At 47.4% G+C, this 27,899-nt stretch overlaps 1 protein-coding gene across 1 annotated transcript; it reads left to right on the top strand.

Moving 5' to 3' along the window:
• The first annotated feature begins 244 nt into the window (after nt 1–244).
• Nucleotides 245–15,271, top strand: tamalin (trafficking regulator and scaffold protein tamalin). The gene is made up of 8 exons (XM_064299035.1): nt 245–1,202; nt 3,897–3,946; nt 6,036–6,090; nt 9,372–9,474; nt 11,527–11,620; nt 13,216–13,282; nt 13,757–13,823; nt 14,241–15,271. The coding sequence occupies exons 1-8, from the start codon at nt 996–998 to the stop codon at nt 14,705–14,707; spliced, it is 1,110 nt and encodes a 369-aa protein (XP_064155105.1). The 5' UTR covers nt 245–995; the 3' UTR covers nt 14,708–15,271.
• The last annotated feature ends 12,628 nt before the right edge of the window (nt 15,272–27,899 follow it).

Here is a 27,899-nt window from a genome sequence, read left to right as displayed (position 1 = left end):
TGTGTTTCAATTTTTACACATGCATACACGCATTCATTCAGTTTACCTTACGAGAGTCATTATTACTGAAATGATAGTTGTGTTGAATGTCGGCTTGCTTGCCAGAATTGCAGTCTGAGAATGAGGCTGTATTAAATGTAACGGTTCGCTAGGTGGCGCTCGCTCCACTTTATGCACTGGGTCGCTCGACCATCCTTTTTCATTACAAAATGCAAATTGATTAGACCATAGACTGTACGGGTCAAAGGTTGCGGAGAGCTAATCAGAGGCTAGTGCGCAGCACAAGTGAAGAGAACAGCCAAATTTAACTTTATTACAACTATTGACAATGATCCAATAAAAATAAGTCAGTCCGAATACAAAGTTTATAAGGAACTTATCTTTGTAAATATGAAGGATATGAATTAATTAAAAGTGTTTTATATAGAAAATGTAACATTTTTATAGCAAACATTTCCAAGACAATAGTAGCCTATATTTTACTTTTTATAGCGTAGGCTATAGTAGGCCAGTAGTTTTTTCTACTGGTAAAGCTGAATTGATTTACGTTTGAGAACGGTATACATTTTGGTATATGACATTCCTTTTTGTAATTTTTCTTCTTAAATCCATTTGATCTCCAGCGAGTTATTTTGATTGCATACGTTTAAAAAACAATCGTTTTCCATCGGGTGTGTAAACAACATAGCCACGAGTTCTACATTTAAAAACGCACACAAAAGAAATCGACGCCCTGTGTATCCATCTGAGCGTTTGCACTGGTCGCCCCGCCCCTGGGGTTTTCAATTCGCATCCTATCTTTTTCTGAGCCGCAGTTCATTTAGGAGGACTAACTAGCTGCAGTTGTATTGTGGGTGACACGTTCGTCTAGGCGTACTGAAGTCTACTGAAGTTACTAACAAGACAGTGACACCTGTGGCTTGTCGTTTGACATAGTACTTCGCTTTTGTCTGTCGCGAGGTCTTCTAATTTCTCTCGAGAGGGGAACACTTAACATGAAGAATATGACTTTCCGGAGACTAAAGAAACTCAACTCGAACGACCCTAATGAGGTTGGCACGTCGGACAGTGGTGAGATTTACTTTCCTTCTTCTAAATCGGACAGCTGTAGAACCACGGACTCTTCGAAAAACTATTCCGATGTTTACAATTACAAGACCCTGGCTTATTCTGGAGGGACGCTGCCCAGGAACTTCAGGAAGGTAAGACTACTTTTAAAACTATCCATCTTTTTCATTAAGCTGAGACTGTGGACCAGCAGTCATCTTGACCTGCGTTCATGTCCAAATGTGTTTGTTTGCCAGCGATGCAAATAAATAAATAAATAAATTTTGTCGAACTACTGAATCTTGTGTTTTATAGCGGGCAACGAAAAGTTGAATACAGTGAACTTGCATTTGTTTGTACAGTTGCTAGACGTGCTGGCTTGTAATAGACTCAACGGTTCGAATAATACGCATTGGCTAGCTGGCTTACTCACTGAGCACATGTCTGGAAAATATTTGGGTAATCATAGACTGTAGATGGGAAGCTGTATTTGTAATATATAAATAATAGATTTTCGACATGTTTGAGCACCATGTTCTGGTATATAATTACCCTGTAAACCCCGTTTACATATATTTAGTTACCAGAATCAAGGAAACACATGCGTATAGTTCAACTGTGTGTACAGCGTAGCGAGTTTCTAAGGGGGATGAGTTTGACAGATGCTGTCAGCGAACAGGACGCGCGGAATTGAAGAGTAATATCTCCCGAGAGTTAGACGCACATGTTGGGTGCACATGTGCTGCAGCACGTCTGGATCTCATTAGGACCGGAGACAATAATCCTGCGAATTCTAGGGTTTAATTTGAAACAGCAAATCGTTTGTATTTTAGTAGGAAACGTGGTTAGAGAGGCACTGATGGACCATGGACGCAACTTTTTAAAGAGACTGAATATGTCATTCGTTTTGGGTTATAATTTGGTTGGCAATTTGATTTAGGTTGGCAGTATGATTTAACTGACTGACCAGTTTTAATCAAATTGCTTTGGGCCTCGCATGGAATTATTTTCACCTGCATCCCATGGTGTGAACGGAACTCTTAATTGTGTTTTTATTGCCATCTTTTCGAGAAAGGGAGCGTGGTTACGATACCATACTGTCTTATATAATCAACTAGCCTACTTTGTTTTGTAGCAGGTGATATGAATGCATGCAGAACATTTAATTGATATGATAACTCGGTACCCACGCAATATTTTTGCAGGACTATAATTCCCGTACCCTTCTTCAGCAGGATGCTTGTTACGTCACTGTCAGAGAACACAACCGGCTGCCCTCTGTTCTTCGAAATGGGCTGATGCGAGGAATGCGCACAGGTGCCTTGTAGCAGATGTTAACGAGTGTTTTTGCCTAGCGTTAGCTACAGTAAAAAAAACGACCACCCACTTTAGACAGACGGCAGACCATGGCTTCCCTGTGGTAGAAAAAGAGCAGTACCCCAAGCTGTCCAAAGGTTTCGCAGTATTCAGCATTTTATTGTAGCGCGCACAATGGAAGCACTGTGCGAACAAGTTATCAAACACGATTCCAGCGACTGGCTAGTCTAGCCGAACGATGCTGTTGGGAGCGGAGAGTTTACTGGCGTAGTATGTTGAACTGCGCAGTGGCATGGTCTAGTGTAATGAATTCAGTCTTTTTCCCCTTTTCAGACAGTGTTGGCAGCTAACGTGCGCCACTACCAGCACCATATCTCCCCGCTCCATTTTCTTTTTTCCAAATTAGAACATTCAGAGGCATTCACCTGAATTATGATCACATACCACTCAGTCGTTGTTAGTATGATGTGTTGCTGATCCCACACAAAAGGTACAGTAGATAGAGAATAAAATAAACGACAGCTTAAAACTAGAGGCGGTAAAGGATGTGCGGTGTATGGACTTATAATGCACATGCGTGGATTGGCAGCCAGCTGCCTCCTTGAACGGTTAAGAAACAACCGCGTTTCTGCGTTTTACTTCAAGAGACTGCCTCGGTGGCGTCGCCAGGTGCCGTGCTGTGGCGGGGGACCGAGGGAGTTGCAGTCTAGCTCATGCCTCCCATACCCCTGCCCCCGTGGCCCCCACAAACGGGCATTGTGGGTCCAACACGGCCCTCGCGCAGTCAGCCCCAGTGGGACTTCCAAGGTATTCGGGAATAAATGACGCCATTGAGCGGGCTCGGGACAATTTCGCAAGTGTAAGAAAATAAAGAAAGGCAACTTTTTTTAAAAATTATCCCTGGCCGTTATACAAAGTGCACTTTCAGAAGAACAGGGCTTGACTGAGTAAACAGGTGGATTGATTGGGATGGAAATTTGTGTTGTACTAAGGAGGTGGTACTTACAGACTTTGGCCTCCTTTACCCTGGGTTGTTGCTGATTCGCAGCAGGCACTGCAGCCAGAAGAGTTATCAAGGCTCTCTGTAATAATCTAGTTATCACGACAGTTTGTCAACTAAGCACAGGGACGGAACCAGAGACTCAGCAGCAGATCCAGCTACAGGCACAGGCGTAACAAGTTCACAAGTGTCCTTTTGACATTTGGCAACAACTGGATGCCTTTTGTCTGCCATGCCATGTTTGTAGATGCTATTGAGAAGAAAATATTTGACAGGAGGATGATAAACAGCTGATTAGAGAGAGAGAGAGACGGGAGGAATTTGTCAGGTTGCCAAGCGCACGACAGACTGTGTGTGGCAGGAGTGTCTTTAAAACCTGTTCCTCTGCTGAGCTCGGGGTGGGGGGGGGGATCCCCTGGTCTCCTCCACAGTGTCAGCCTTGCTTGTATGCAGACACACAGAACATGACGGAGTGGAGGGGGACTCACCTGTATGTAACCTGTCTCTCACCCACGTCTCTCCTTCTTTGCAGGGTGGCCTACAGAAATGGAAGCCCCTGACGAAGTCTCCAGAGCTGCAAAGGTAGCTGCGCCTCTTTTCCACATTTTCCGCGCTACCCCTCAACGTGGCTGTGCTTCCCCTCCCTACGTTGTTCCAGTCAATCTCTTGCCCAATTAATTTTGTTGTGTTTATGTTCTTTCATAATAATTTTCCTTGAACCTATTAACACAGTGCAGGTTTGGGTTGTTACCATTTGCCTTTGTCTTTCAATTCTTCATTATCTACCAAAATATTTAGTGTTAGTGGCCACATGTTAAAAAAAAAATGTTCAGCAAGACTAATTTCAGACTAACCAACTAAGCATATAAACAAGTTTTATTTACAAAAACGAACATTGGATTTGATGCATATGAAATTGGGTTTGAACTAAGACCCAAGTCTTAAAGCCAGAAAGGCTGACCCTTGCCCCTATGGGGGGTGGGGATTCAGGATGTTCAAGTTAAGTGTTTGAAAATCTGTCTCTGTGTTTGGGCACATGACAATGTTCGGTGCCTTATGTTCAACCAGAAGCTCTCTATGGGGCCTTGTTTCCTCATACAACCATCCTTGGCACCTTTTAAAAAGGATCATTTGGAATTGCCCAACCAACAGGAACAGGAACGAAATAAAATGTCATGGAATCACTAAATAATACCTTGCATATGATGGTAATACTGTTGTTTACTGGGCCATCTTTATACAGAAAAAAATCTGACAGGCTTCCCAGTGTAATTGGGCATGGGACTAACAAAGTGCCCTGGAGCTCGGACTGTTTTCCCTGGCATGGGAACCAGACCGCACGGGTATCAGGGAAGCCCTGAGCCCGGTTGTCTCGTGGGTCTGTCTTTCAGCAGGGCTGTCTGGCGGCCCTCTTAACTTCTGCGATGCATATTAATGCGCCGCTGCTCTCAAACGCCAAAGACGCAAATAGCATTTTGGCTGGACGGGCGCACGTGGTTTGCAGTTGGCAGCGGCAGTGTGGGATGGCCCTGTACGACTGCTGCAGCGCCGGTCTTGGGTGGCATTTTGGCATTTGGCACATGTAATGGAAAGGCTGATGTACCAGCACCCCCCCCCCCACACACCCATCATACGCCACTGCCGACAGTGAAGTGTGTTGTTGTTATTTTTGGGCTGTGGCCAGTTGGGAGCCCAGCCCCACACGCAGAACGCGCCGCGGAGGCGTAGCTCGTGGGTGGAATGTTTTCCGCCACCCGCTCTGTTTACGTCTGATACCTGTTGTCCTGTTGTTTGTCTCGGTGGCACAGTGTCGTCTCAGACGCAGTCACGCGCAGGCACGTCTGCGTGCCGCTCTATTGTGTGGGTTTTTTTAAAAGTATGTCTTCAGTACACCTATTGTTCTCGCCGCTGTGGTTTCCTCGCTGGTCGCTACCCGGTGCTTAGCATTGCCGCCGGCGGTCGAACGCGTTCTGGCTGTGAGCAAAGTTAAATTATTTCTCCATCTGTTTGCCGTGCGGAAAGCCCTTTGCGAAAAAGGGAGGGGAGAGGACAGCCGCCTCTTTATTTTTCTCTCCGCTTCAGCTCGGGCTCATTAGGCGTCCAAGCTCCCCGGTTCGCTGCAGCGCTGCGCATGTTCCACACGCAGGAAACTTCCACAGCCATGCTTATTTAGGAGTGTGCTGTGGTAGGCCATCCCTGAAATTAGCCTAGCCGCGGTGTGAGTGGAGCGATTACTGTAGTTTCCACTGCTTGCGGCACTCATTCTTATAGCAGAACAGAACACTACACTTAGGGATAATACAATAAGGACAAAACTGGTGTACTTGTAGCCTTATAACTTGTAGCCTTACTAGTATAAACAGAGAGGAGCTCCACCAATAATGGAGTATGCTGGTAAAAATAAATTGAAAATGCCAGCTGTGATTGGTGGGTACTTTCTAGCTATACTTCCAAGAATTACCAGGTATGACATAACAGACCTATTTGCTCTGTCATTTTCTCCTTGACAGAGATTTGTAGGCTGCTATGCCAAAAGACCCAGGGCTGAGGCAGAGCTGATTCAGAAGTGTGATGGCATTAAAGTGTCCCTTATTTGTTCTAAACGGTCTTTTAGGAGTCTCACTGTGTGACGCTTGGGGAAACTAATTTGCTGTTTTGTCCTCTGTTTCAGGAAAGTCATTGTTCTTGAGAAGGAGGAGGAGGAGACGTTTGGCTTTGAGATCCAGGTAAGAGGATTATGTGGCTGGTTGGTGGTGCTGCACAGTGCGCTTCAATAACGAGGTCACCCCAGGCCGCCGAATCGTTACCGTGGTTTCAGTCCACTCTGTTCAGATCGTTCGGCTCGAACAACCGTTTTGAAATCCCCAATTTATGTTGTGAAAGAAGCCGATGGCTGCAGGGTTCCGGGGTCACGGCGTCTCTTTTCTGTGGATGTAAAAAGTCCAAAACGCCGGGCTGACCAGGCACCCTCTAATCGTCCTGGACTCAGCCCCAAATCCCCGCCTTGCCCTCGACCAAGCCCGTTTCTCAGCTTCATCTCTAAAAAAAGATTAATAATAGTTTACAGCTTTATCACGTCAAAGTCATATTGTTGGTCCAAACTGTCTCTCTTTATGTTGGTTTCCAGATAAGGGCGTATATTTAGTAACAAATTGGGTGGGCACTGTTGGACAGAAACCCTTCCTTTCCTGCCTCAGCCACAGGACGTCAGTTTGGGGTCCTTGCGTGACACCGAAAGACTGATGAGTTTCAGATCCTGTTCTATGTCTCTCTCTCTCTGTCTCTCTTTCACTACTCCTCTCAGGGTTGTTTTGGTTGCAGCCTAGCAACACAATTTTAACCACCTGCACTCCCCCCCCCCACCCCCCACGTATATGTGACTGTTTTCGATTTGCATCACCAATGTCAATTTGCATGTCATGATGTACATCCAGCCCCACCCTCCCTCCCCCCACCCCAGCTTCAGATTAACCGGGTTATCGCAGAAGTGCTGCTGCGTGTGAGTTTAGATGACCCGTTTCCTCTCCTCGGTCTCTGAGGCTGTTCTGCTGCTTCTTAATGTAAGTCAGCAGAAATCAAAGTGCTGATCCCGTCCACAGGATGTGCGCTTGTCAGTGCGATGGTACATGTGTGCTAAAGCCTTAGAGCAGCCGTGCCTCACTGTGGTCCTGAAGGCCCGAATTGTGTGTGTGACGGATTTTGTTACAGTACAAACAGTTGAGGTGACTGTTTTCCGGATGGCTGTTTACACCAGCGTTAGGTCACTCCTGCGTCCGACGACAGTAAAACATCTTTGTCTAGGGCTAGGCTATATGAGCAGTCGTATGTTGTAGCTCATAATAAAATAACCCGATAAAGTGAATAATTGAGTTAATTAAACAATTAAGAACAGAAATGAATCTGATGCCTCGTAATGAGTGAGCTGTTATGCGCTTCGGCCTCAGAGAGGAACAAGTGAAAGGCCCCAGTGGGCTAAACTACTGTTAGAATTCAGAACCAAAGGGAACCGGCCTACTCCCACAACTTCCTCTTATGAATTCCCTTATTAAATTGTTTTTTTTAAAAAACAAACTTCTACACAATGTCTGGTTTGATTTGTCCATGACCTTTTCCTATTCAAAGGGTCACGGACAAGTAATTAAGCAGGTGACACTCACATTTTGAGGTGAACCATTCATGCCCAGTGATTTCTTCAGAAGTGCTTGGAAAGTTTCTGGTCTTGGACTACCTCAGAGCAGAACGTTCTGGGAAATTTGTCTCCCTGTGGGGAAAGTGCCACCCCGCTGCGTGATGGGACGTCGACGGCGTGCGGCGCGATTCCCCTTTCGGGGGGAATTTGGCTGTGGTTTTACCACAGGAGGCCTCAGCGAGCGTCTCCTCCGACAGCGATGCGATTTGAACCTGTCGGGTTTTCTGCGCTCGCAAAGCGGTCGTTTTTTTCTCGTGAGATACATGACACGCAAGCGATCTCTGCGATAAGCTAAAACTACGTCAAATGTCACTGTTGCATCTGTACAGTAATTGTGGGGAGTTCCGCCTCTGCGCTGGAGTTTCAGTGACGCTACCAGAAATGCTTTGCTGGGCTGTAAATTGGGTTCCATTCCTCAGAACTAAAAATTGATCATATTGTAGTATCTTTTCCCAAACGTTTCCTCATGAAAACTGAATTCACCAGAGCCAACACTGCATGCATTTGGTGAAAAGCAGGAATATACCCCGGTCAGGTCACCAGTCCATCGCAGGGCACACACACCATTCACTTGCCACATTCATACCTACTGGCAATTTTGAGTCTCCATTTATCCTAACCCTGCATGTCACTGGACTGTGGGCGGAACCTGGAGCACCCGGAGGAAACCCACTCGGACACGGGGAGAACGTGCTGACTCCACGCAGAAAGGCCCTCGGTCGGGATTTGAACTCGGCACCTCCGTGCCGCCCCTGGCCTTTCCTAAATGTCGTTTTTGAGTGTCGCCGTAGAAACAAAGCTCTTGTCTCGCATGGGATAACGGCAGCTGGCCGTGTGAGATAAGGATCCGAGAAGCAGATCTCGCTCACGCCTTGTGCAGATGAGAAAACGCGGCTTCATGAACTCTCTCTGCAGCGCGCGATCAGATTGTAGTCTTCCTGTGTTCGCGGGCCTTTTCCTCTGATGCAGTTTCTTATCGCGCGGAAGGTTTTGCTCGGCCTGATCTGTCAGGGCCCTCGTGCGCTGTGGGTTTCCTCACAGAGCTGTGGCTCTCCGGGCTGCTTCTAACTGACAGTAAAATGCTGCCGTCAGGATTTGCATGAACGCCGGCGAGCACAGATAACTGGCCATCGCGGAAGCGTTCGCCCCTGCGGGACGCGGCGAAATTCGGTCCCTGATAGCGCCCCACGCACGCGAATCTGCAGGTCCCGTCTCTGTTGATTCGTAACGTTTGGAGGTCCATCGTTTTATTTTTAATGCCTTTTATTATTTATACTCTACATACTGGACTGGTTTCACTTTTCGGCCACTTTTCAACCAGTTTGTTAGCAGTTAGATGGTGTAGTTCTTGTGGCCAGATCTCTGTGTTTCTGCTGTGTGACTTGGACAGCACTGGCCGTTGTCTTGAGGCCCAGTGGCTGCATTACATCGAGTGATGTGTTTCTGGGAAATGGCTTCTTTCTGTGTGATTTCACTGCTTCATGCCTTTACGGAAATGGACTGCAGTGCACCATGTGGTGCAGTATATCCAAATCAAGTCTCTTATCATGGTCAGGAACTATATTGCAACACTCACTATGTGGGAAAGCATATGAGTTATTGCCACAGGCTATTGCGACGTTTTAAAAAAATACTTCGTTGTGAATTATATCTAGCAGTGTTTTCCCATAAAGTCAGTGTATTTACAACATATTGCTGTATATCTAATTGCTGTGAGGGAGTTTTTCGCCCCACTGGTGTCTGTCCTCCTGTACAGCTCCTGCCTCTGAATGATTTCACACTCTTCTATCTGTCATAAGCCTGGCCGTTTTGTTTCAGACGTACGGGCTGCATCACCAGGACGAGAACTCGGTGGAGATGTGCACGTTCGTCTGCAAGGTCCACGAGGGCAGCCCCGCCCACAGCGCCGGCCTCAGAGTCGGTAAGATTCCCGCCCTCTGACCTCCTGTCCCTGTGTCCCCGTGTCCCCGTGTCCCTGTCTTGTCCCGTGTCCCTGCCCTGTCCTGTCCCGTGTCCCCCGTGTCCCTGTCCCCGTGCCCTCGTCCTTGTCCCTGCTGTCCCTGTGTCCCTGTGTGTCCCTGTCCCTGTGTCCCCGTGTCCCTGTCCCTGTCCATATGTCCCTGTGTCCCTGTGCCCCTGTGTGTCCCTGTCCCTGTGTCCCCGTGTCCCCGTGTCCCTGTCCCTGTCCATATGTCCCTGTGTCCCTGTGTCCCTGTGTGTCCCTGTCCCTGTGTCCCTGTGTCCCTGTGTCCCTGTCCCTGTCCGTATGTCCCTGTGTCTGAGTTGACCTGTTATGTACCTGCAACCCCGTCCTGGAACGTGGCTGTTATTCAATCAGCCTGTCTGGCAACTTTGTCACACCCCGAGGTGACAAGTGAAGAAAATTCCCCCTCAAGATTTACCATGATTCACATAAGTGAGGTGACTGAGCCAGCAAGTTAAAAAAAGCCATATAGTGTGTGTGTGTGTGTGTGTGTGTGTGTGTGTCTGTGTGTTTGTGAATATTATATAGATGACGTATTATGTTTTGTATGTAGTATACGTATACAGTGTGTACAGTGTGTATGCATAATACATACCTTCTCAAATATATATGAGTATTTTTTATGACGGATGTCTGTGCCTGCCCACATACCACAGGTAGAGGATATTTTCAAGGTTTTTAGTTCTGCCCACTGTTGTTTGGTTGCAAATCGACCTGTTGTCACCCTGTCAGACAGTTTGGCTGGCACCTTTTACTGAGGTAACCGCAAACGGGACAGTCTGCTTCCCTTTCTCGCTCATAAACAACAACTCCCACCAGCCGGGTGAGGTCAGATCTCAGTTGTGATTCCGGATGATACTGTATTTATTTCCGAGTGTTCCTATTTTCACCCATAATTTGTACAACGAACCCTGTCACGTCACCAGAATATGTCCCACACTCGTTTTAAACCGCATAATTTTTTCTGCTTTAACAGTGGTGGGCAAGTCAGAGTTAGCGCGCGACCCCACAAACTGGGCCCGATTCAGAAGCCGGCAGCCCGCTGCCTCTCGCCCGCGCGGTGCCCGGGAAGGGGCGTCCGCGCTCGCGGGCTTCACGTGGCTGTGCGCGTCGTGTCGCGGCGGGGCGTGGGCGAGAGGCCGTGTGCAGAGCGACTGCAGGCAGTGCCGCCGTCGGTTGCGCCTGTCGGTTTCGCTTCCTGCATTCCCCGCATGCTTTGCGCTCGGCGTATGATGTCATCGTGGCCCCCGCGAGGCCTCGCTGAAAGCGTGGTTCTCGTAAGTGAGGCGCAAACAGAACACTCCCGAGCACCTGGGCCTGCCTCAGCGCAGGAAACGTCAGTCCTCCCCTGACTGATCAGAGCACGGCTGTGGTGAATTCCCCCAATGGGGGTTTCACACCTCTCTCATGACACTTCACCCGTTACATTACAGTCGCAGAGCGGTGTACTGTGGTGGAGACCTTGCAGACGTGTGGTATCACCGAGACGGCACAGAGCCCCGTTTATAATCAAAAGCTTCCCGGCCTCCCAGCCGGGAGGAACTGTAAAAGGAGGGTGAAAGGAACTCGGGTTTCTCCTGTGAAGTTATAAAACTGCCAATGAAAATAAAACTTGAGGCCAGTTCACTGTGAGAGGAAGGGGAGGGTGGGGGGAGTAGGGTTTCTGCCTTTTAAGTGTCTGCTTTACCAAATACACACACACACACACACACACACACGTGCGCACACACACATTCACACATCAGCATCACAGGCCTAATGAAGGCCAGGCTGTGCTGGTTAGTGCGCAATTTCCCATAAGCCACAAGTGTATGAGGAGCAAACCGACCACAGCAGTTAAAACTAACGAAAAATTATAACTTTATTTTTAAAAGCGCTGTGAGCGTTCGTGTTATGTTTTCGTGTTAAGGGCGCGTTTTAAATGAAGTTCATGTGTGCTGATGGTGGCGAGGCGTGTTCCCTGACTGTGTTTGGGTCTCTCTGGCGCAGGGGACACCATCGCGAGCGTGAACGAGGCCGTGGTGGAGGGATGCAGGCACAAGGACATCGTCCAGCTCATACGGTCCTCCGGAAACTCCATCAGGTGAGACTGACAGAATCCCAGAGCAGCTCAAAGGGGCAACGGGTAAAAGGCTCATTGGGTAAAAACCTTCTTTTCCTGGTAGTTCCGTTTTGTACTGAGCGACTGCAGAGACGGCGTCAGCGGCTGGCTCCAGAGCTGGCTGAATTTTGTGCGCTCGGTCACGGTTGCAACGCTGGTGTCGAGGCCACTTTCTTCGAGCCTCTGTCTCTGGATGTTTTTAGCTTGCGGCCATGGAGGCCTTTAGACTGGGCCCGGTTCTGTGGCCGTCTTCTGCCACCAGCCCGCAAAGCTAAGACGTCGTGCCTTTGTTCAATTTCACCTCCTTTAGAAGGAACATGCTGAGCCTTATCATTTTTATGCTGCTTCGCTCCATCAGAGAAGTCTTTGTTTCAGAGTTATTTAACGACTGTTAATTTCCATGAAATTCAAATCTCCTCCGTGCCCCAGTGAGAGCACATTTTAAGTGTTTTTGTAAATGTGCAGTGAAAACTAGTACTCTGGCCTCTATATTTAAATTATCCTACGAAGCTCTGTGTGAGGCTTATTTGAACCACACACACACACACACACACACACACACACACACACACACATTTTCAGTTCATAAAAGAAGAAAGTGACTGTAAAAAATGAACACCCTGCTCATAAACGGGAATTCCGCCTCTTAAAAAGGGGGGGGAAGGGGGGGTTTAAGCACACGAGCATGGAACAAAGCATGCCTCTGCGCCCGCTACAAGCGTCGCCAAATTATCCCTGCCGCCAGCGCGGGTAAAGTCAGCCATTAAAGCAGAAATGTACCGGCCCCCGTAGAAATGAGCGCCTTGTGCGTGTGTGTGCCGGTCTCCGGGGCGAAGTGCGTGACTGAAACGCGATCACCCTCTCCTCTCTGAAGCTGCTAAGCCCAGACGCGCCATGTGGCGGAACCTCGCACAGAAAGAGCCATTATAGCGGGGCCCGGGTAGACCCCTGTGTTTCTGACACCGTGCTCCACCCCCTCCCACGCACCCCGATCACCCTTTAAACAGAGCTGGGAACTGGAGACCGCGAAGCGGTGGGGGTTAGCAAGGGTTTCTGGGTTCATTGGGTTGCCAGATTGGAGACTCTTTTTGTACGTCCTGGGTGAGGACTACTCGCAGTCTGGCGATTTGGTGAATCCCAGTGAATCCGAGGCTGCAAGAATCTGCAGCTTGTGAAAATTTGAGACCAAAGAACTTGATGAAGAAAATTTCTGGAAAAAAGAGAGAGAGAAGTAATTAAACTAGCAATCAGAAGAACAAAGGCTGTGAAGTGTGGAGCTTATTTGGTCCGTGGGTATAAACAGTTTCAGGATTTCATTACGACCTCTGCTCTTAATTATGAGCCACAAGCTTCATTAAGCTGTGAGCTTAATAAAGCTGCGAGCTGCAGTTGTGGCCTGCACCCTCGTCTTTGGTGAAAACTCTTTACGACGGTCTTTTACAGTGCCTGACCAGCACTGGTGTGTACAGAGATTTTGAAAGTTGAGACAGTTGATTGTAGCAGACACCAGTGCAGACCTGCACCCCTGGTTTGGAAGTTTCTGTGTGCTGTACTAACCCGGGACTCTGCTGTTTCAGGCTGGAGACAGTGTACAGTGACTCCATACGGAAAGCAGAACTGGAGGCTCGCCTGCAGTTTTTAAAGGTAGGCTGCTGTTCTCCTCCTGTTTAACTTTGTGCTGTTCAGATCAGGGAGCGGGAGGTAGACCCTGCTGCTACTCCAGATGATATTAGCTCTGCAAGTACTTAGTGGTGTTCCGCATCCTGATTGGATACTGCTGGTTTTGATTGGCATTTAGCCAGTAAGCTACAAGATGGATTCACAGCAGTGGACATGTATGGTTAGTACAATGGCCTTGTTCATCGTAAATATTTTAAAAATCTGTGAGAAATAGAGCAGACGGGCTGAAACGTCGTCTGTGTTTGACATAGAGGCCCTTTCTCATGGCCCCTCCTCAGCTTTGTCTAAATGCTTCAGTGCTTTTCTGCTAACGCGCAGTTTTACTTCTGTGTTCTGTTCTCGCTTAAGTAAACAGATGACCCCCATTGCGCAAAAAAGGGATCTTTGTCTGACTTGCTTTCTTTTTTGTGTGTTTGTGTTTTTTTTTTGTTTCGACAGCAAACCCTGCATGAGAAGTGGGAGGAGTACAGGTCACTGATGGTGCAGGAACAGAGGCTAGTTCACGGTGAGTGGCTTCCTGTTCCATAGTGAGTTACTTCCTGTTCTACAGTGAGTTGCTTCCTGTTCCACGGTGGGACAGAAGGAGAGACGTCTCCTTTCCTGAATGCGAGAGCACACGCATTCCAGTAACTGGGATGGGCTCCAAAATGTATCCTCACATTTTATTTGGGAAAGTGTTTTTTTTATCTCCGGTCAAAAATGGTGGAGTTTGCTTTGAAGGTGGTACACGGGTATGAACCACACTAAAATGAGGCAGGCAGTGTGTGTTGGATACGGAATGCATGTGTGCTAGAACACACTACTCATGTATTTGAGCACCCGCCCTTCCCTGCCCTTTAATCTGGAGGCTGCGGCCTCGGGGTCGGCCGATTGGTGCCTTTCAGCCGTCTGACCCGCTCTCGTGGGCTCCTCCCCCTCGCAGGCATCGTCATGGGCGACGCGGCGGTGTACGAGTCGCTGGAGTCGGCGCGGGCGCTGGTGTACGGCAGCCTGGGCGCGCCCAGCCCGGCCGCGGTGCGCGCCCTCTACTGCGCCAGCAGCAGCGCCAGCAGCAGCGCCAGCCGGCTGAGCGAGGCGGCCGACGACGACCCGCTGTACCAGACCTTCGTGTGCCAGGAGGAGGCGGAGCCGCGGCCCGCCCGCCCCGTCAGCGCGCTCTACCCCGCCCCCAAGACGCAGCTGACCCGCAGCGCCAGCACCCGCAGCTACCTGAGGGGCGCGGCGTCGTCCTCCTCCTCCTCCTGCTCGCAGGGCGTGGCCGAGAAGCCGAGCAGCCTGGGCTCCTTCCCGCGCAAGCCCAAGCCCAAGCAGATGAGCTTCCGCCGACGGCTGCTCAAGTTCATCCCCGGGCTGAACCGAGCGCTGGAGGAGGAGGAGAGCAAGCTCTGACGCCCAGGCTGTGAAGAGGGAACCTGCCCCCAAACCTGTCCCCCACACCCCCTCAACCGGACCCAGAACTATGACCCAACCCCTCCACCTCCAAAAAAAAAAATCAGGCTCTGACGTTCACTCAGCCTCTTCCTGCTCCCTCACCACATCCTCAAACCCCCCCCCCCCCCCCACATCCCCGCCTCCACCCCATATCTCCCAGCCGCACCCGCATCTGTACAACTCTGGCCCCCGTCAGCACCCCCTTACCTCTCCAGCACCATTCTGCCTCACGCAAGGGCTCCTTGTACATACTTTTTTTGTGGTTTTCTGTATTGACAGTTAAGTTATTTATTTATGATCATTTTTTGTAAAGAGGGCTGAATTATTTTTTTTATATAAACACTAAAGTAAAAAGAAATGCCCGTAAGTCTGATTGCTTAATCACGATTGTCGCCTTTTTATAAGAGCTTTTTTTGCTTTGTTGTTTTGAATAATTTTGTTACTATTTTTTATTTCTTCAGGAAGCACAAAGGCTCCTCTGTTCTTTCACAAGAAAATCTAAAAATAAATATGTTGCATTGAGCTGATTTGTGTATTCCATGAACTTTGCGTGTTTCTTGCTTCTATTCAAGTATACCACAGTCTACTCCTCTACAGTCTCATGCTGCTATCGCTAATCTAGCATGACCTTTAACCTCCAGGGTTCTTCAGATGCACAAAAAACAGTTATCATAACCCTGCACTAGTCTATAACTGTATAATCGCTTTGTGTATAATCAGCTGAATTACAAATGCTTCCTTTCTGGAAATCCTTGGGAAATTGGTGTCGTGGAAAATGGTCATTGTCTAATATACAGGGAAAGGACTCTCCTCCCTCTTATAATTCAGTATAAAATTATGAATGTCTCTCTTGTTTCTTTGTTCTTTCTAACCTTTTCCCCTTCGCGAAATATTTAATCACACCCCCAGGGCAGCGGCGTGGAATTTTTCTGATTCCGTGACACCGATTTCCCAAGGATTTCCAGAAAGGAGGCGTTTGTGATTGGGTTTCCCGCCCTCAGAAAGGAGGCGTTTGTGATTGGGTTTCCCGCCCTCAGAAAGGAGGCGTTTGTGATTGGGTTTCCCGCCCTCCCTGTCATCGTCCCGAGGGCTAATCCTCAGGATGCGGAGAAGGGGACGCCGTGTCGCTGTCGACTCGGTCACCTGACCGCGCTCCCGCGGCCAGTCAGAACGAAGGGGCGGGAGGACGCTTTCTCATCTGCGTCGCGGGTGAGCTCGCGAGGTCACGGCTTTGTTTCCCCCCCCCCCCTTTTCCTTTCGCCTTTCCTTTCTCTGGGCCACACCCTGCTCTCCGTAGATGGCGGCTGGTGGAATTCGCGCCCTCTTGTCGTGGGCCTCCTCTAAATAGCACGCTTACCTCGAGGTGAGGTGGGTGGGGAAAATGGGAAATGGCACAGCTGACGACATTAGAGGCTCCAGTGTGAGAATGAGGGCGCCCCAGCAGCAAGGGGGCTTGTGACGCGAAGAAAGTGGGCGTGGGAGTGGAAACGCTGGAGAGACGAATGAATGGGGTTTTCCAAGAGGCCAGACAAAAAGTATAGGCTCGGCAAAGGGCAATTAGCTCAGCAGGGGTAGGAACAGGGGGGTGGGGAGGTGTTTGGGGGGGGATCACAGAGCTCTCTCTGTGTTTTCTCACCTCTGTTCATTAGTCCAGCCTGGCTAAATATAGCCCTGCTCTGTGTTTGTTGTGAGGTTTGGACACGCCACCTTTAGCAGAAGACGTCTCATCAGGGGGCTGGGGGGCCCGGGGTGTGGGGTGCTGCGGTGTGGGGGGACAGGGGGGGCCCGGGTGTGGCAGTTTTGCTCTGACATGGCGCGGGGGAGCTGTGTCCATGATGTGCGAATTTACATTTCTTTTTTTTTTGGTGAGTGATGCTGGTTCTGCTCTGAGTGGCCGTTCCTGTTCTTCAGTAGTCTTTTAACCAGTTTTTTTCTGTTTTTGTTTCTTCCACAAAAACAACTTTAGTCTGTGGACGGGTTAGGCATGGAAGGCCCCCTGTTCCCTGTAAGTAACGTCCCTCCTGTCGTACCTGACATGGTCGCTGCGTTTAGCTTCCTTGGGTCCCTTTCAGGGGCTTTTGTAGTGCCTGAATGAAGTGGCTCCCCGTGGGTGAAAAGGTCCTTTCTCATTGTAAGCTTTCTCCGCTGACTTATTGTTGCTGTGACGACTCCAGCGGGCAGATCGGTCACCTAAGTGACCCCCGTCATGAATGCAGGCCGCCCCGCTCGCTGCCCGGGGAGACCGGACCGCGGCCGGAGAACGCCACGTCCAATCGGCCTCTTTTGTGATGTCAGCATTCCTCCGGAATTCCTGATCCAAGATGCTGCATTTGTTCGCAAACCAGGTGCGAGAGTCATTTAGACACTTTCTGATCCCTCAAAGGGGTTACATTCAGAATGTGCTACCTTTTGTCCTTGGCTAACCTTTGAAATTACGCCCAGTCATCACTGAAATGCACTGGAACAGTTGTTCTGCAGTCCAAGAGTGCGATCTGTTCTCCACATTCATAGTGGTGAAGACAGATTGTGGAGCCAAGCTTTGTGGCTTGGCTCCCCCCAACCCCCATATCAAGGTCACCATGACGTTTTAGACATATTGTTACATAAAAGAAAGTAGTCATGCTTAGTGCTTTCTCGGATATTCTTTGCATGCAGAGACTTCTTGAAGTCTGTGACCCAGAGGCAACATCATGTGATGAGCATCTTCTCTGTCACGCCCTGTACCGCACCCATCTAGCTCCTGCTTGTTTCGGGTGCTAGTTGGCTTAAGTTTTCTCTTGTATGTATGTGAAATACATTTTCAATTGGATTCAGTAATGTATTACAAAAATTTCTGCAAGGTGAATCCAAAATGTAATAAATATCGTATAGTAAAAACTGTGAATCTGCACTTAAACCTTAAATGTAAATTTTTTTTATTATAAATCTGAAATTGTGGAGTACAGAACCAAATCAAGAAAAAAAAAGTCCTTGTCCCTAATGTTATGGAGCTCACTGTATATGAGCTGGCTAAAACAGTAGAGGCCCAAACGGCAGGCTCAACACTCAGTGTGTCCAATTCTGATTGGTTCAAACATAATTGTATTAAGCATATGGAAGCGTTAAATAAGGTTCGAAAAACTGACTCAGTCTCAGTAGAATCATTATTGGTTGTGGCCCTCAGAGCAAAGATCGGATTGTGAGACTTGGTATGCAGATGTAGAAGTGAGTATGCTGATCTGCACTCACTGTGGATTGGCTGAGACAGCAGTGCCAGTGAATAGCTGAAGCCATCCAGGTCATACAGTGCTCTTAGAATTACGGGGCTGTATTAATACAACAAAAAGCCCTTTGGGTTTAACAGCAGCGTAAATGCTTGCAGATAATTGGAACAGCCTCCTTTTGCAGTGCAAAGCATGTATGTTTCCATGGCAATATAATCAGAGCCAGCTACAGTGGACCAGGGTTAGGCTGTTGAGTGGTGCTGTTTGCGCAGGCACTCCAAAGTAACTTTATTCGTGGAGAGTGGCGTGTCGTGCATCAAATCCGCAGCAGAACGGCACAAAAGAGGACACGGGGCCGATGTGACGGTTGCGTGTCACTTCTGCATTTCGGGGCCGGGGACAGGGGACGTTTGTCGGCTCATGATTAATTTGCTGCCGTCATCGTGTGACCGCAGAACCGCGATGGCAGGGGCTCGATTCTGGCGGGAGGAAGTGAGCGGGACCAGGCGCAGCAGTTTTAGGGCCGTGGTCCGGGCTGATAGCAAACCGCACTTTGTGAAGGCGTTTGGGCGTCAGCGCGCACAGAGCACGAGAGACGCGCGCACTGCTGCCAGCTGCATGCAAGCGCTCAGATACTGCGCTTCTTCTCTAGTCTCTGCTCCAACGCCGAAGCAGCCACCATCAGGCTTTACTACCCTCAATCTAACCATAAAAAAACCCTCAAACGGCTTCTGTGGGAAGGAAACTCAGGGAAAACATTTGGACACACTGACGCACAAATCGACCTATCGGTCACCGACTTAGAATAAATCGATAAGTCCAAATAAATAAATTTCCTGGGTCAATTTTCAAATGTTCATTTCCGTTTTTCTCTTTCAATAAAAAAAAATTATTCTGAAGCAGCTCCATTGAGTCATATAGGTAATAATTATGAGTGTATGCAAATACGTAAATATACAAGTAACCTACTAAAAACCCTTCCGTGCACAACCAACCAGGTTCCCCAAGTGGAGAGAAATGAAACCACCACAATACAAAAGACTCAGTGTTCTGAGGGTAATTTCAGTTTGAGGCAGGTGACAGGAAACTGAAAGTCACGAAAGTGTTTTTGGGGCAAAGCGCTGGCATGGTGGAGTAGTTGCTGTGGTGGATAGGGCAGGGGGGTGTCAGAGGCAGTAGAAGTGGTGCGTGGGCTGTGGAATTTGAATAGAGGATGTGGGCGGAGGATGTGCTTTGTGTACAGGAAACATAGGCTCTTCTATTGATTGCACAGAGAGATAGAACAATGCAAAAATACAATTTCAAAATCCTATGCTCTCTGCTAGAGAAGTATCAGCCTTCCAAACTGGTATGTGTGTAGTGTTTTCACAATCACTGCCTTGTCCTCAATTAATATGACAAATTAGTCACATATCAACAGGTCAGCTCTCTTCAAACAATTTTTTGTCACTATGAAGTTTGATGGTAATTTAAACCCATCATAACATAATTTATTGATGATACAATAAACTTATTCACATGCTGTCAATTGCTTATGATAATGTTTGCTTAGTTGTGGCAAAATTACATCATTTGTTTTCTCATGCTATCATGATGGCCCAGTTATTTGATCTGCAATCAGAAGATAATATACGTATATAAGTACTACAGATATTATTAGTGTGAAGTCACGTAATGTAGATTGTAATTACATTAATGACTTGTATCACACTCATGGTAAGCATTATCATCTAACATAAGAAAACATAAGTTTCTTGTTTTGTTTCTTTACAATATTGTTTATATTTTTTATTGTTTTTGTTTCATATACATATATGTTGTTATGAGAAAGGAAACAGCTTTGAAGTGACTACAGATCGTAGCTTGGAATCAATTTGCATTTGGCCTTCACTTGACGCAGTTAAATGCAAGCATTAGTTCACTTTTTTCCTAAACTCAGTTTGGTGAGTTCATCGCTGCCAAAATTAACTCACCAGACTGAGAAGAAAAAAAGAGAAGCAGCGCTTCCTTTTATCTCCGAGCCAGCATTGAGAGCAGGCTGATTGCCTCCAGGCCTGCGTCTCCTCCTGACTCCTGCGCAGACCTCCTTCAGGGTGCCAGGGCAAATTGAAAACACGGGTTCTGAATATGGGTGAAAAAGATGTTTCTTCTGCAGATGTCAGTAGCGCACATTGATTTGCTGGAGTCTGAAGGGCTAAAGAATGTGAAATGGAGCGCGTGACCCGGGTCTGCCCTTGTCGGCGCGGCGTTCAGACGACGGGGCCCGCTGCAGAACCTCGGCCGAGCGCCACGCCGCTCGCCGTGCTCGGCCCCGCAGCGCTCCGCAGACCGCGGAGGGAAGTGAACAGCCCTGCGCCTTCCCCAAATAACAGAGAGGCTGCTGCAGAAGTGAGCTCACTCACTGACAGAACTGAACGCTCCAAATTTAGAGAAACGAGAAACCGGGGGTTGTTTTGTAAAAAAAAAAAAAAAAAGACTTTCAGCTGTGTGTGCGGTGGTGGGGTTCTTGTGATGGTCTCATGTTCTCCTGTTGAAAGTGTTACAGAGTGGAATGTGTGGGGGGTGGGGGTAACAGATGCAGGGGATGCGGAAGCCAACACTTGTGCCCTGACCCTGCTGACGGGACAGGTGCAGTGAGGGGTGGGACGGGAACAGTTGAGCCAGGCCGTTAGCGCGGGGTCAGAGCCACTCTCAGACGGGACTCTGTGGCCCATCCCAGGCCTTTACCAGCCACGCATGCACGGGCTGGTGCCATGGCAACCTCTCAGAGAGTCTGGCTGCGCTGTGCTTTGTCATAGCAGGAACAATAATTCTTGTGATGCAACCAAATGGTTCCTGTGCATATCTACCATATCATGATGTATTAATATTCACGTCATGATTGGGTAAATATTCATATAGCACATCTTCGTAGGTGGTAGGAACTGATATTTAAGAACTAACAAGTCACGTCACCTACTACAGACCGACTTTCTCACTTATGATCTTCGCCTCTGCGGTGATCATTATTTTCTGATTGATGACCTTCTTGTCAGGGATTTTCCCTGAAATGTCACTCACTGGTTTTAACCAGTCATGGTGTCTTGCTGTCATTGTGTCATTGTGTCATTGTGAGACATTGCTTGATTTGATTTATCCTGCCAGTGATTGGCAGCTCGCTGCAGTGCCACCCGCTGCAGGGCTCTTGGGAGCTCGCTCTCTCATCGCTGAAGCGCTGCAGATGCAGAGAAAGCCGCCGAAGCTGCCGGACTCTGCAGGTGAAAGCAGAGAGCCTGAAGTGCACGGCTGTGAAGCACATTTCTACAGCAGTCACTCCATCTTTCACTCCCACAAGCCCTGATCCCCCATCACCCTCTCTGCATAATCACTTATCAGGCCCGGAATACCTAGCCTCTCCATCTCTTAGCAACAACGTTGACTGTGTATGGAAATAGACACATTTCATCAAGCCGGTCAGGCTCGATGTGCACTAGGCCCTTTCGACCCACGGTGGACTATGACCTGCAGGCGCTCAACTATTGATGTCCAATCAACGTATTTCAAATATTGAAGGTTCTTTTTTCTGGATTATGTCTAAGGTAGGAAATCATTTCTTGTTTGCAGCAAATCTTTGGATTGAAATGAAGTGAAACAGCAAAGAGGAGTAGGCTGCTGAACAAATCGCAGTAAAGTTACAAACAATTTGGAAAATAATTGAAAACAGATGCGTTGTCAATCAGAGGTTCCTCTTCTGTTTATTATTAAGCATCACTAGGCTTTGCGCTGACGCCACTGAATGTACGAAATGGTGCTAAAAACAAGCTGCATGAGTCACAGACCAATCCAAAGTATTCTCTTCCCTGTTCTATTTGGTTTGAAGAAAAATGATGATGTGTGTAAAATGAGTGTTCATGTGTTTATGTGCTCATGTGTTTATATAACATTTGTGTGTGTGTGTGTGTGCGTGTGCTTGTGCGTGTGCGTGTGTGTGCGTGCTTGTGTGTGCATATTTTCTGCAAACTGCAAATTTGCTGGAAGTCAAATGAATGGATCCCAGTCAGGGTTTGTAGGGGTGGTAGACTTCACAGATTTATCAGGATCTGTGGTTGAGTAGCCTGAAGATTAAAGGTCCCCAGCCAATCAAGAAACCGCAGTTCCCTCTCATGTAATGTTTTTAAACAGAACAAATTTGCTTAAGTGATCATCAGGCCATAATAACTGGCCAAATTTAAAACACTGCTGTAAAATTGTTTTTATTTTGGAAATTGGATATGTTACAGAAATTCAATTTCCAAGGAATGCTTAGAGAGTGTCATAAATGATTGCAGTACAATAATTTACAATGAATATCACTGATATCCCATCCATATGACATCCAGATGTAAATTTTATTTTATAGGAGAGGCCTCCTAGGTCTTATCAAGGCAATTTGTGCTGGAAAAATATTTTGTTGATGTTTTAAAAGTATCCAGTACTTTTCAGTCAACCCCAACCCATGCAGACACAGGGAGAACACGCAAACTCCGCAAAGTCCCTGTCTGCAGTTTGAACCCAGGACCGTCTTGCGCTGAGTCCTGGGTTCAAACATACATACAAATCTGGTAAGATATTTTCATATCTTGGGAAAATGCTTTTGTTTAATGCTTTTTCGTGCTCTTCTCAAATTTATTTTCATGAATCCGTTGCACTTTTTTGCGCTTACTTTGTTTTTCAGTTTTCAGATTTTCCTTCACAAATCAAGATTGCATGAATCAGAGATACGAGAAACCGCCAATTCAGAATAAAAACATGAAATGTTTTTAAAAAATTGATTAACTATAGATGCATGCCATCTTTTTGTTCTTTCATTATTTTTTCCTTATTATGCCTGTTCATACTTTTTCTATTTTTAGTTCTTTTATCATTCTACTGGTGGGAGTGGGAGCTCTAGTACCTTTAGTTTTTTTCTTCTTTTCTTTTCTACTTGGCTGGAAACCTAAGGGAAGCAGTTGGAAGTGTGTGTGTGTGTGTGTGTGTGCACGTATACATATGTGAAGGCAGGGAGGCAGGCACATTGCATAATTTTTTCTTGTGGCACGCTGTCTATACCGCAGACAGAGGAAATTGCATAATTTAACACAAATTTCCTATGTTGCTTCCACACTGGTCTTGCCTCTGTGCACAAACACTGGAGATGAACAAAGGTGCCCCATCTTGAGCGTACATTCACCTGCTGAGCCAAGGGCCTTAATGCAGGGTTTGAGCAGATGTGATGCTTCTCTGCACTTCAGAATTCATTGTACTGCTGCTATCAGCAGTTACATCATCAATGGAGACAAGAATGAATTCCGAAGTGCAAAGCATCTCATCTGCTCAAGTTCAACCAAATCTAAAAATTGCGGAGTGCAGAGCCAAATCAAGAAAAATGTATATCTTTTTCCCTAACATTATGGAGCGCACTGTATGTATCTATGTATATTTCTTCAGTGCAGTTTAGCTGGAGTTTCTTGTTGTACTTCAGCAGTTAGAATCAAACAGCAGACCGCGGATGAAGTGCGAGGGCTGGTGCGTAGCTTGATTTCATGCCAGCCTTTTCTCTCGTTTAATTAGCCCCATCATTTATTTGAGCCAGAAGTTTAGTTAAAGTGCACAAGCCCCAGCTGCGGACCAGTGAAACCCCTCTACTGCAGCCTCACGCATGAGAGGAGCAGCACTGGAGTATTCAGCTTTCGGGAATTCGAGCCAGAATAAATGGTCGGCCCTAACAGCGCTAACACAGGGCTCTGCTCTGTGTAGCGATTACTTTGGCTCTTAAAATGCTGCTGCATTATCCGCGCACCGCTACAGGCATGGATAGCTGAACCCAGATAATCCCATACAAATCTATCTGACTTACTGCACACAAATATGAACTCTGCCCTAAATATCCCACCAGCTTTAGCAGCAGGGCACCTATTGCACAAACAGGAGGTTGAAGTCGCCCACTCCCTGCTGGGACCAAGAAAGGCGGGCCCTGTTCTGGTCTTTACCAGGCTGTCCCTGGCCAGAAGAAAGCAAGCTATTCACTTCCTGTTTCTGGAGGGGGTGGGGCCAGACAAACGTCTGGTTTTGGATGGGTCTCGATTACACTGAGGGTTAAAAAATAGATCACACCCCTGTGTAAAAATACCTCCCTCTCCATTTGGCTGCCTCAGTGACATCATTTTGGAAAGCTCTTCCTCTTCTCCACCCAAAACCGTTCCCCCTCTGCATCCTTGTAAACACACAGCCTCAGATACAGGAAGACTCTATACAGTGCCGTCTTCACGTCTATATACCCCCTTCCTGATTTCCTCTGTTATTTCTTATTTATCACATTGAATGGTTTCAGATCTTTAGACAAAATGTAATATTAAACAAAGGGAACACAAAGCACATTTTGAAAATAATTATTTGATTTATTTAATGAAAAAAGTTATCAAACACTCATATCACCCATGTGAAAAATTGCTCCCTTAAACTTAACTGGTTGCACCACCTTTAGCAGCAATAACTCCAACCAAACGCTTGAAGTATAATCAATCTTTCACATCACTGTGAAAGGGAGGGCGGCACAGTGGTGCAGTGGGTAACACTGTCGCCTCACAGCAAGGTCCTGGGTTTGAGTCTGGCCTTAAATAATGGCATACGAAGTCCTGTGCATTTGTCCATTGAGGCACCGATTCCTTAAATTGATGGTTCGGCTGTGTTGCTCTATCATTCTCTGCAGAGTTCTTTTTCAGTTTAAATCATAGCCAGATGCTAATCCATCGCAATCGGGAAACGGATGTTGATTCATCGGTGTTTTCCAAGTCTGTTCGCGGTGTAAGGAGGCCGGGGTGTACCTAAACATACTGGACTTGTTCCCGCAGATTTCCTGTCTCTGGAATGCCGCAGTGCTTGGGATGGGGAGAGGAGAGAGACCCACTGTCCCATTGTCTCTCCTGGATCAGAGCCAATCAAACAGGCACAGCTTTCTATTTAAATGGGGGACCTTTCTTTTCTTTTTCAAGGAAAGAAGACAGAGGAGAGTGGGGGAAGGTTGCAGAGGACTGGAGAACCTTGAGAACAAGAAAAAGAGAGACAGAAAAGAGAAAAGTGTGAGACAAAAGATAGTGGGAGATAAAGAGAGGAAGAGGGAGAGAGACAAGGAGCAGCAGAGAGGAAAGGGAGAAATGGAGAGAAGAAAGACAGAAAGAGTAGCAGAGAGATGGAAAGAGACTGAGAGACAAGGAGCAAGACAGAAAGAGAGATGGAGATAGATAGAATAGATAGAAGATGGAGAGATCTCTGTGGAGAGAGAGAGTGAGAGGGGTAACGTTCCCGCCGAACACGTGCCTCCCAGCCGACAGGATGCCACGCGTGGAGCATGACACGCTGGCGGTCTGGAGGAGCTTCAGAGAGGACAGGGATTGGGCCGAGGGGCGCGGGGCGTAACCGAGCGCCTGCGAGCCAGTCACAGAGCTTCCTGTCCGCTGTCCTCACCGCTGCTCCGAATGCCGCCAGCCTTGCGCAACTTCCTGTTTCCAGGCAGATTACACAGAATCACCATCTCCTGATGACCACAGAAAGTCTCCGCAGAAACAGAAATGTTCATTTCAAATTATAACCATTTTTACACACCAATACTGTACATAAGCCTCGTATGTGTTTCAAATATTTATATTCACTGTGCCTACGTTAATTTAATTAGCATTTGTGAATGAACTCTGCCATCTTAAAAGAACATGGAAATTTCCCTTGTGAGGAACAATAATAACTACAATCATCCATGTAAATGTGCTTCGTTAAAGAAGGACGGCTTTCTTATCTTCTGTCTCGTGAGTTCTGCACAGGAGTCTCAGGCTTGCTGTACTGATGCAATAAAACACCTAATTTCTGCATCCAGTGAAACTGAAAGGTGGGTATGACCACACTCCCCCCCTCCAAAAAAGCGTGCACGCCATGCCAACCGTTAAGCGACGCCTCCAGAGTCATGCACATACACGCCGCCCAGTCACAGCACGCAGAGCACGACGGCATTGCTCTTGCAGGCAGAGCTTCCGTTAGAAAGCAGAAGAGGTCTGGCCGCCGGCTGGCGCAATACAGGCCATCGTTGCAGCAGTCGCTTCTCTGTGGAACGGGTGAGAGGGGAAGTGGGGGCGCTTCGGCACGTGGTTCTGCGTGTTTCGCTTTGGCCGTCACTTCCATTACATCTGATGGCTGCTGAAATTCGCCAGCTCCTCTTCAAAACTGTTTTTTCTTTTCAGGTCCTGTCAGCGTCTTTAACAGCACAAATGTTCTCTGTTATGCATTACGAGCAACTCAGCATTGGGACTGATAAATGGAGATAGGGTAATGAATGCCATGTAATGTATGGGCCTGTTCCTTGCAATAGCAATATGTGTGCCAAAAGAGGGATAAGTACAATTACATGATCACATTATGTCATAGATGAGATGTCGTTCATCAGAATAGGAATATTTTACTGATTTGGAAAAGCATTAAAAAAATTATTAAGGAAAACTGGTCTTGCCTATTGGCCAACAGCTGATTGACCAAAGGGCAGCTCACTTGCCTTAGAACCAAGCAGATATCACTCCCCCAGTGCAGAGATGGGGACACTGTGTTATGCAAGATGTTGTATATTGGATGGAAGTGCTCTGAGTCATTTTGGTCACTGAAGATCCCATGGGAAAGATGAGGGCCTAAATTCTTAAGAAGTCTCAGAGTAGGTAAGCTTGCCTAGGATCCGTTTTCCTTTTTAGCTCATAATGAAGAGAAAAACCTGATCCTAGATCCGCACCTTCGCGTCGAAGACATTTTATGAACACAGGCCCAGCAATGTTCCCAGATCCCCCTGGCCAAACTCCCAAACTGGCCTGATTTAGTCATTCATAAAATACTACACACTAATATCCTGGATCCTACTCAGAGCTGAAGAGCGAATGAGATGCCTTTATAAAAATGATTATCCAGTCATATTTTGAACCTGTGAACGTAATGCATCGTTTCCCCTCCTTCTCCCTGATGATGCTGAACTCGGGAAATGGGGCAAGAGGTGAGCCGTAGTGCCGAGCCCACAGTGCCGATGTCAGGATGATCCAAGGGCGTGGGTGAGGATACAGGATGAACTACATGAGTCAGGATTAGCAAGAAGAAAATCTGATAAAAATGAAAAATGAAAATGAAAAATGGAGCAAGAAAAGTGTCTTGATGGCCATACTGAGCAACATGTGAGAGAACATGTGAGCTCTAGTGAGAAAAAAAAACCTGAATAATGAAATAATGACAACAGAGTGAGAATGGAGAAATGAGAGTGAAGGAGGAGCAGGAGCAGAACCACTAGCTGGAGTCCGAGGAAAATAATGCTGTTGAAGCAATCAGCAGAGAGGCTGTTAATTAGGCTGGTCTGGTGGTAGGGATTCTAATGTTAATTAATTATGAAAACTCATTATTGTGGGGACTTACAGGTGTGGATTAGTTTTAGAAAGAGTTCATAAAAGGATAAAATCATTTTTTAAATATCTTGTACAGTAAAACATGTTCTGCACCTCCAAGGTTTTTTCAAAAACAAGCGTGAGAGATGACCTTGAATTGATCCAGGAAACTTTGACAATAACATCACTGTGCCGGCCATGAGCTGTACTTTGGTGCAGGAACAAGAGGAAATTCTTTAACAAAAAGAAAAACTAAACAGCCAACAGCCGAACAGCCAATGTGTGCGCGCCTCTGTGAGTCAGAGGTGGCTTTTGTCCCAGTCCTGGAAAAAAATGAAAACAAGAGTGCTGCACTGCTGGTGTGCTGCTGGTATCCTCGCTATAGCTGGGGGGGGGGGGGGAGTAACGGACATTGTTGTGCTGCCTACCCTCCCCGGCTCCCTGCGCCGCCCGGGCCCCTTGTGATGTTTCCTGACCGTTTCCTGTGGGACCCTGAGAAAACCGTCAGCGAGGCCTCCACACCCCGCTCCGCACATCCTGTTTCGAGAGACG

The sequence above is a fragment of the Anguilla rostrata genome, chromosome 11, assembly GCF_018555375.3.
Source record: "Anguilla rostrata isolate EN2019 chromosome 11, ASM1855537v3, whole genome shotgun sequence".
Classification (NCBI taxonomy): Eukaryota; Metazoa; Chordata; class Actinopteri; order Anguilliformes; family Anguillidae; genus Anguilla; species Anguilla rostrata.
The sequence above is the reverse complement of the archived record's forward strand: the minus strand, read 5'-3'. Positions and strand labels throughout refer to the sequence as shown.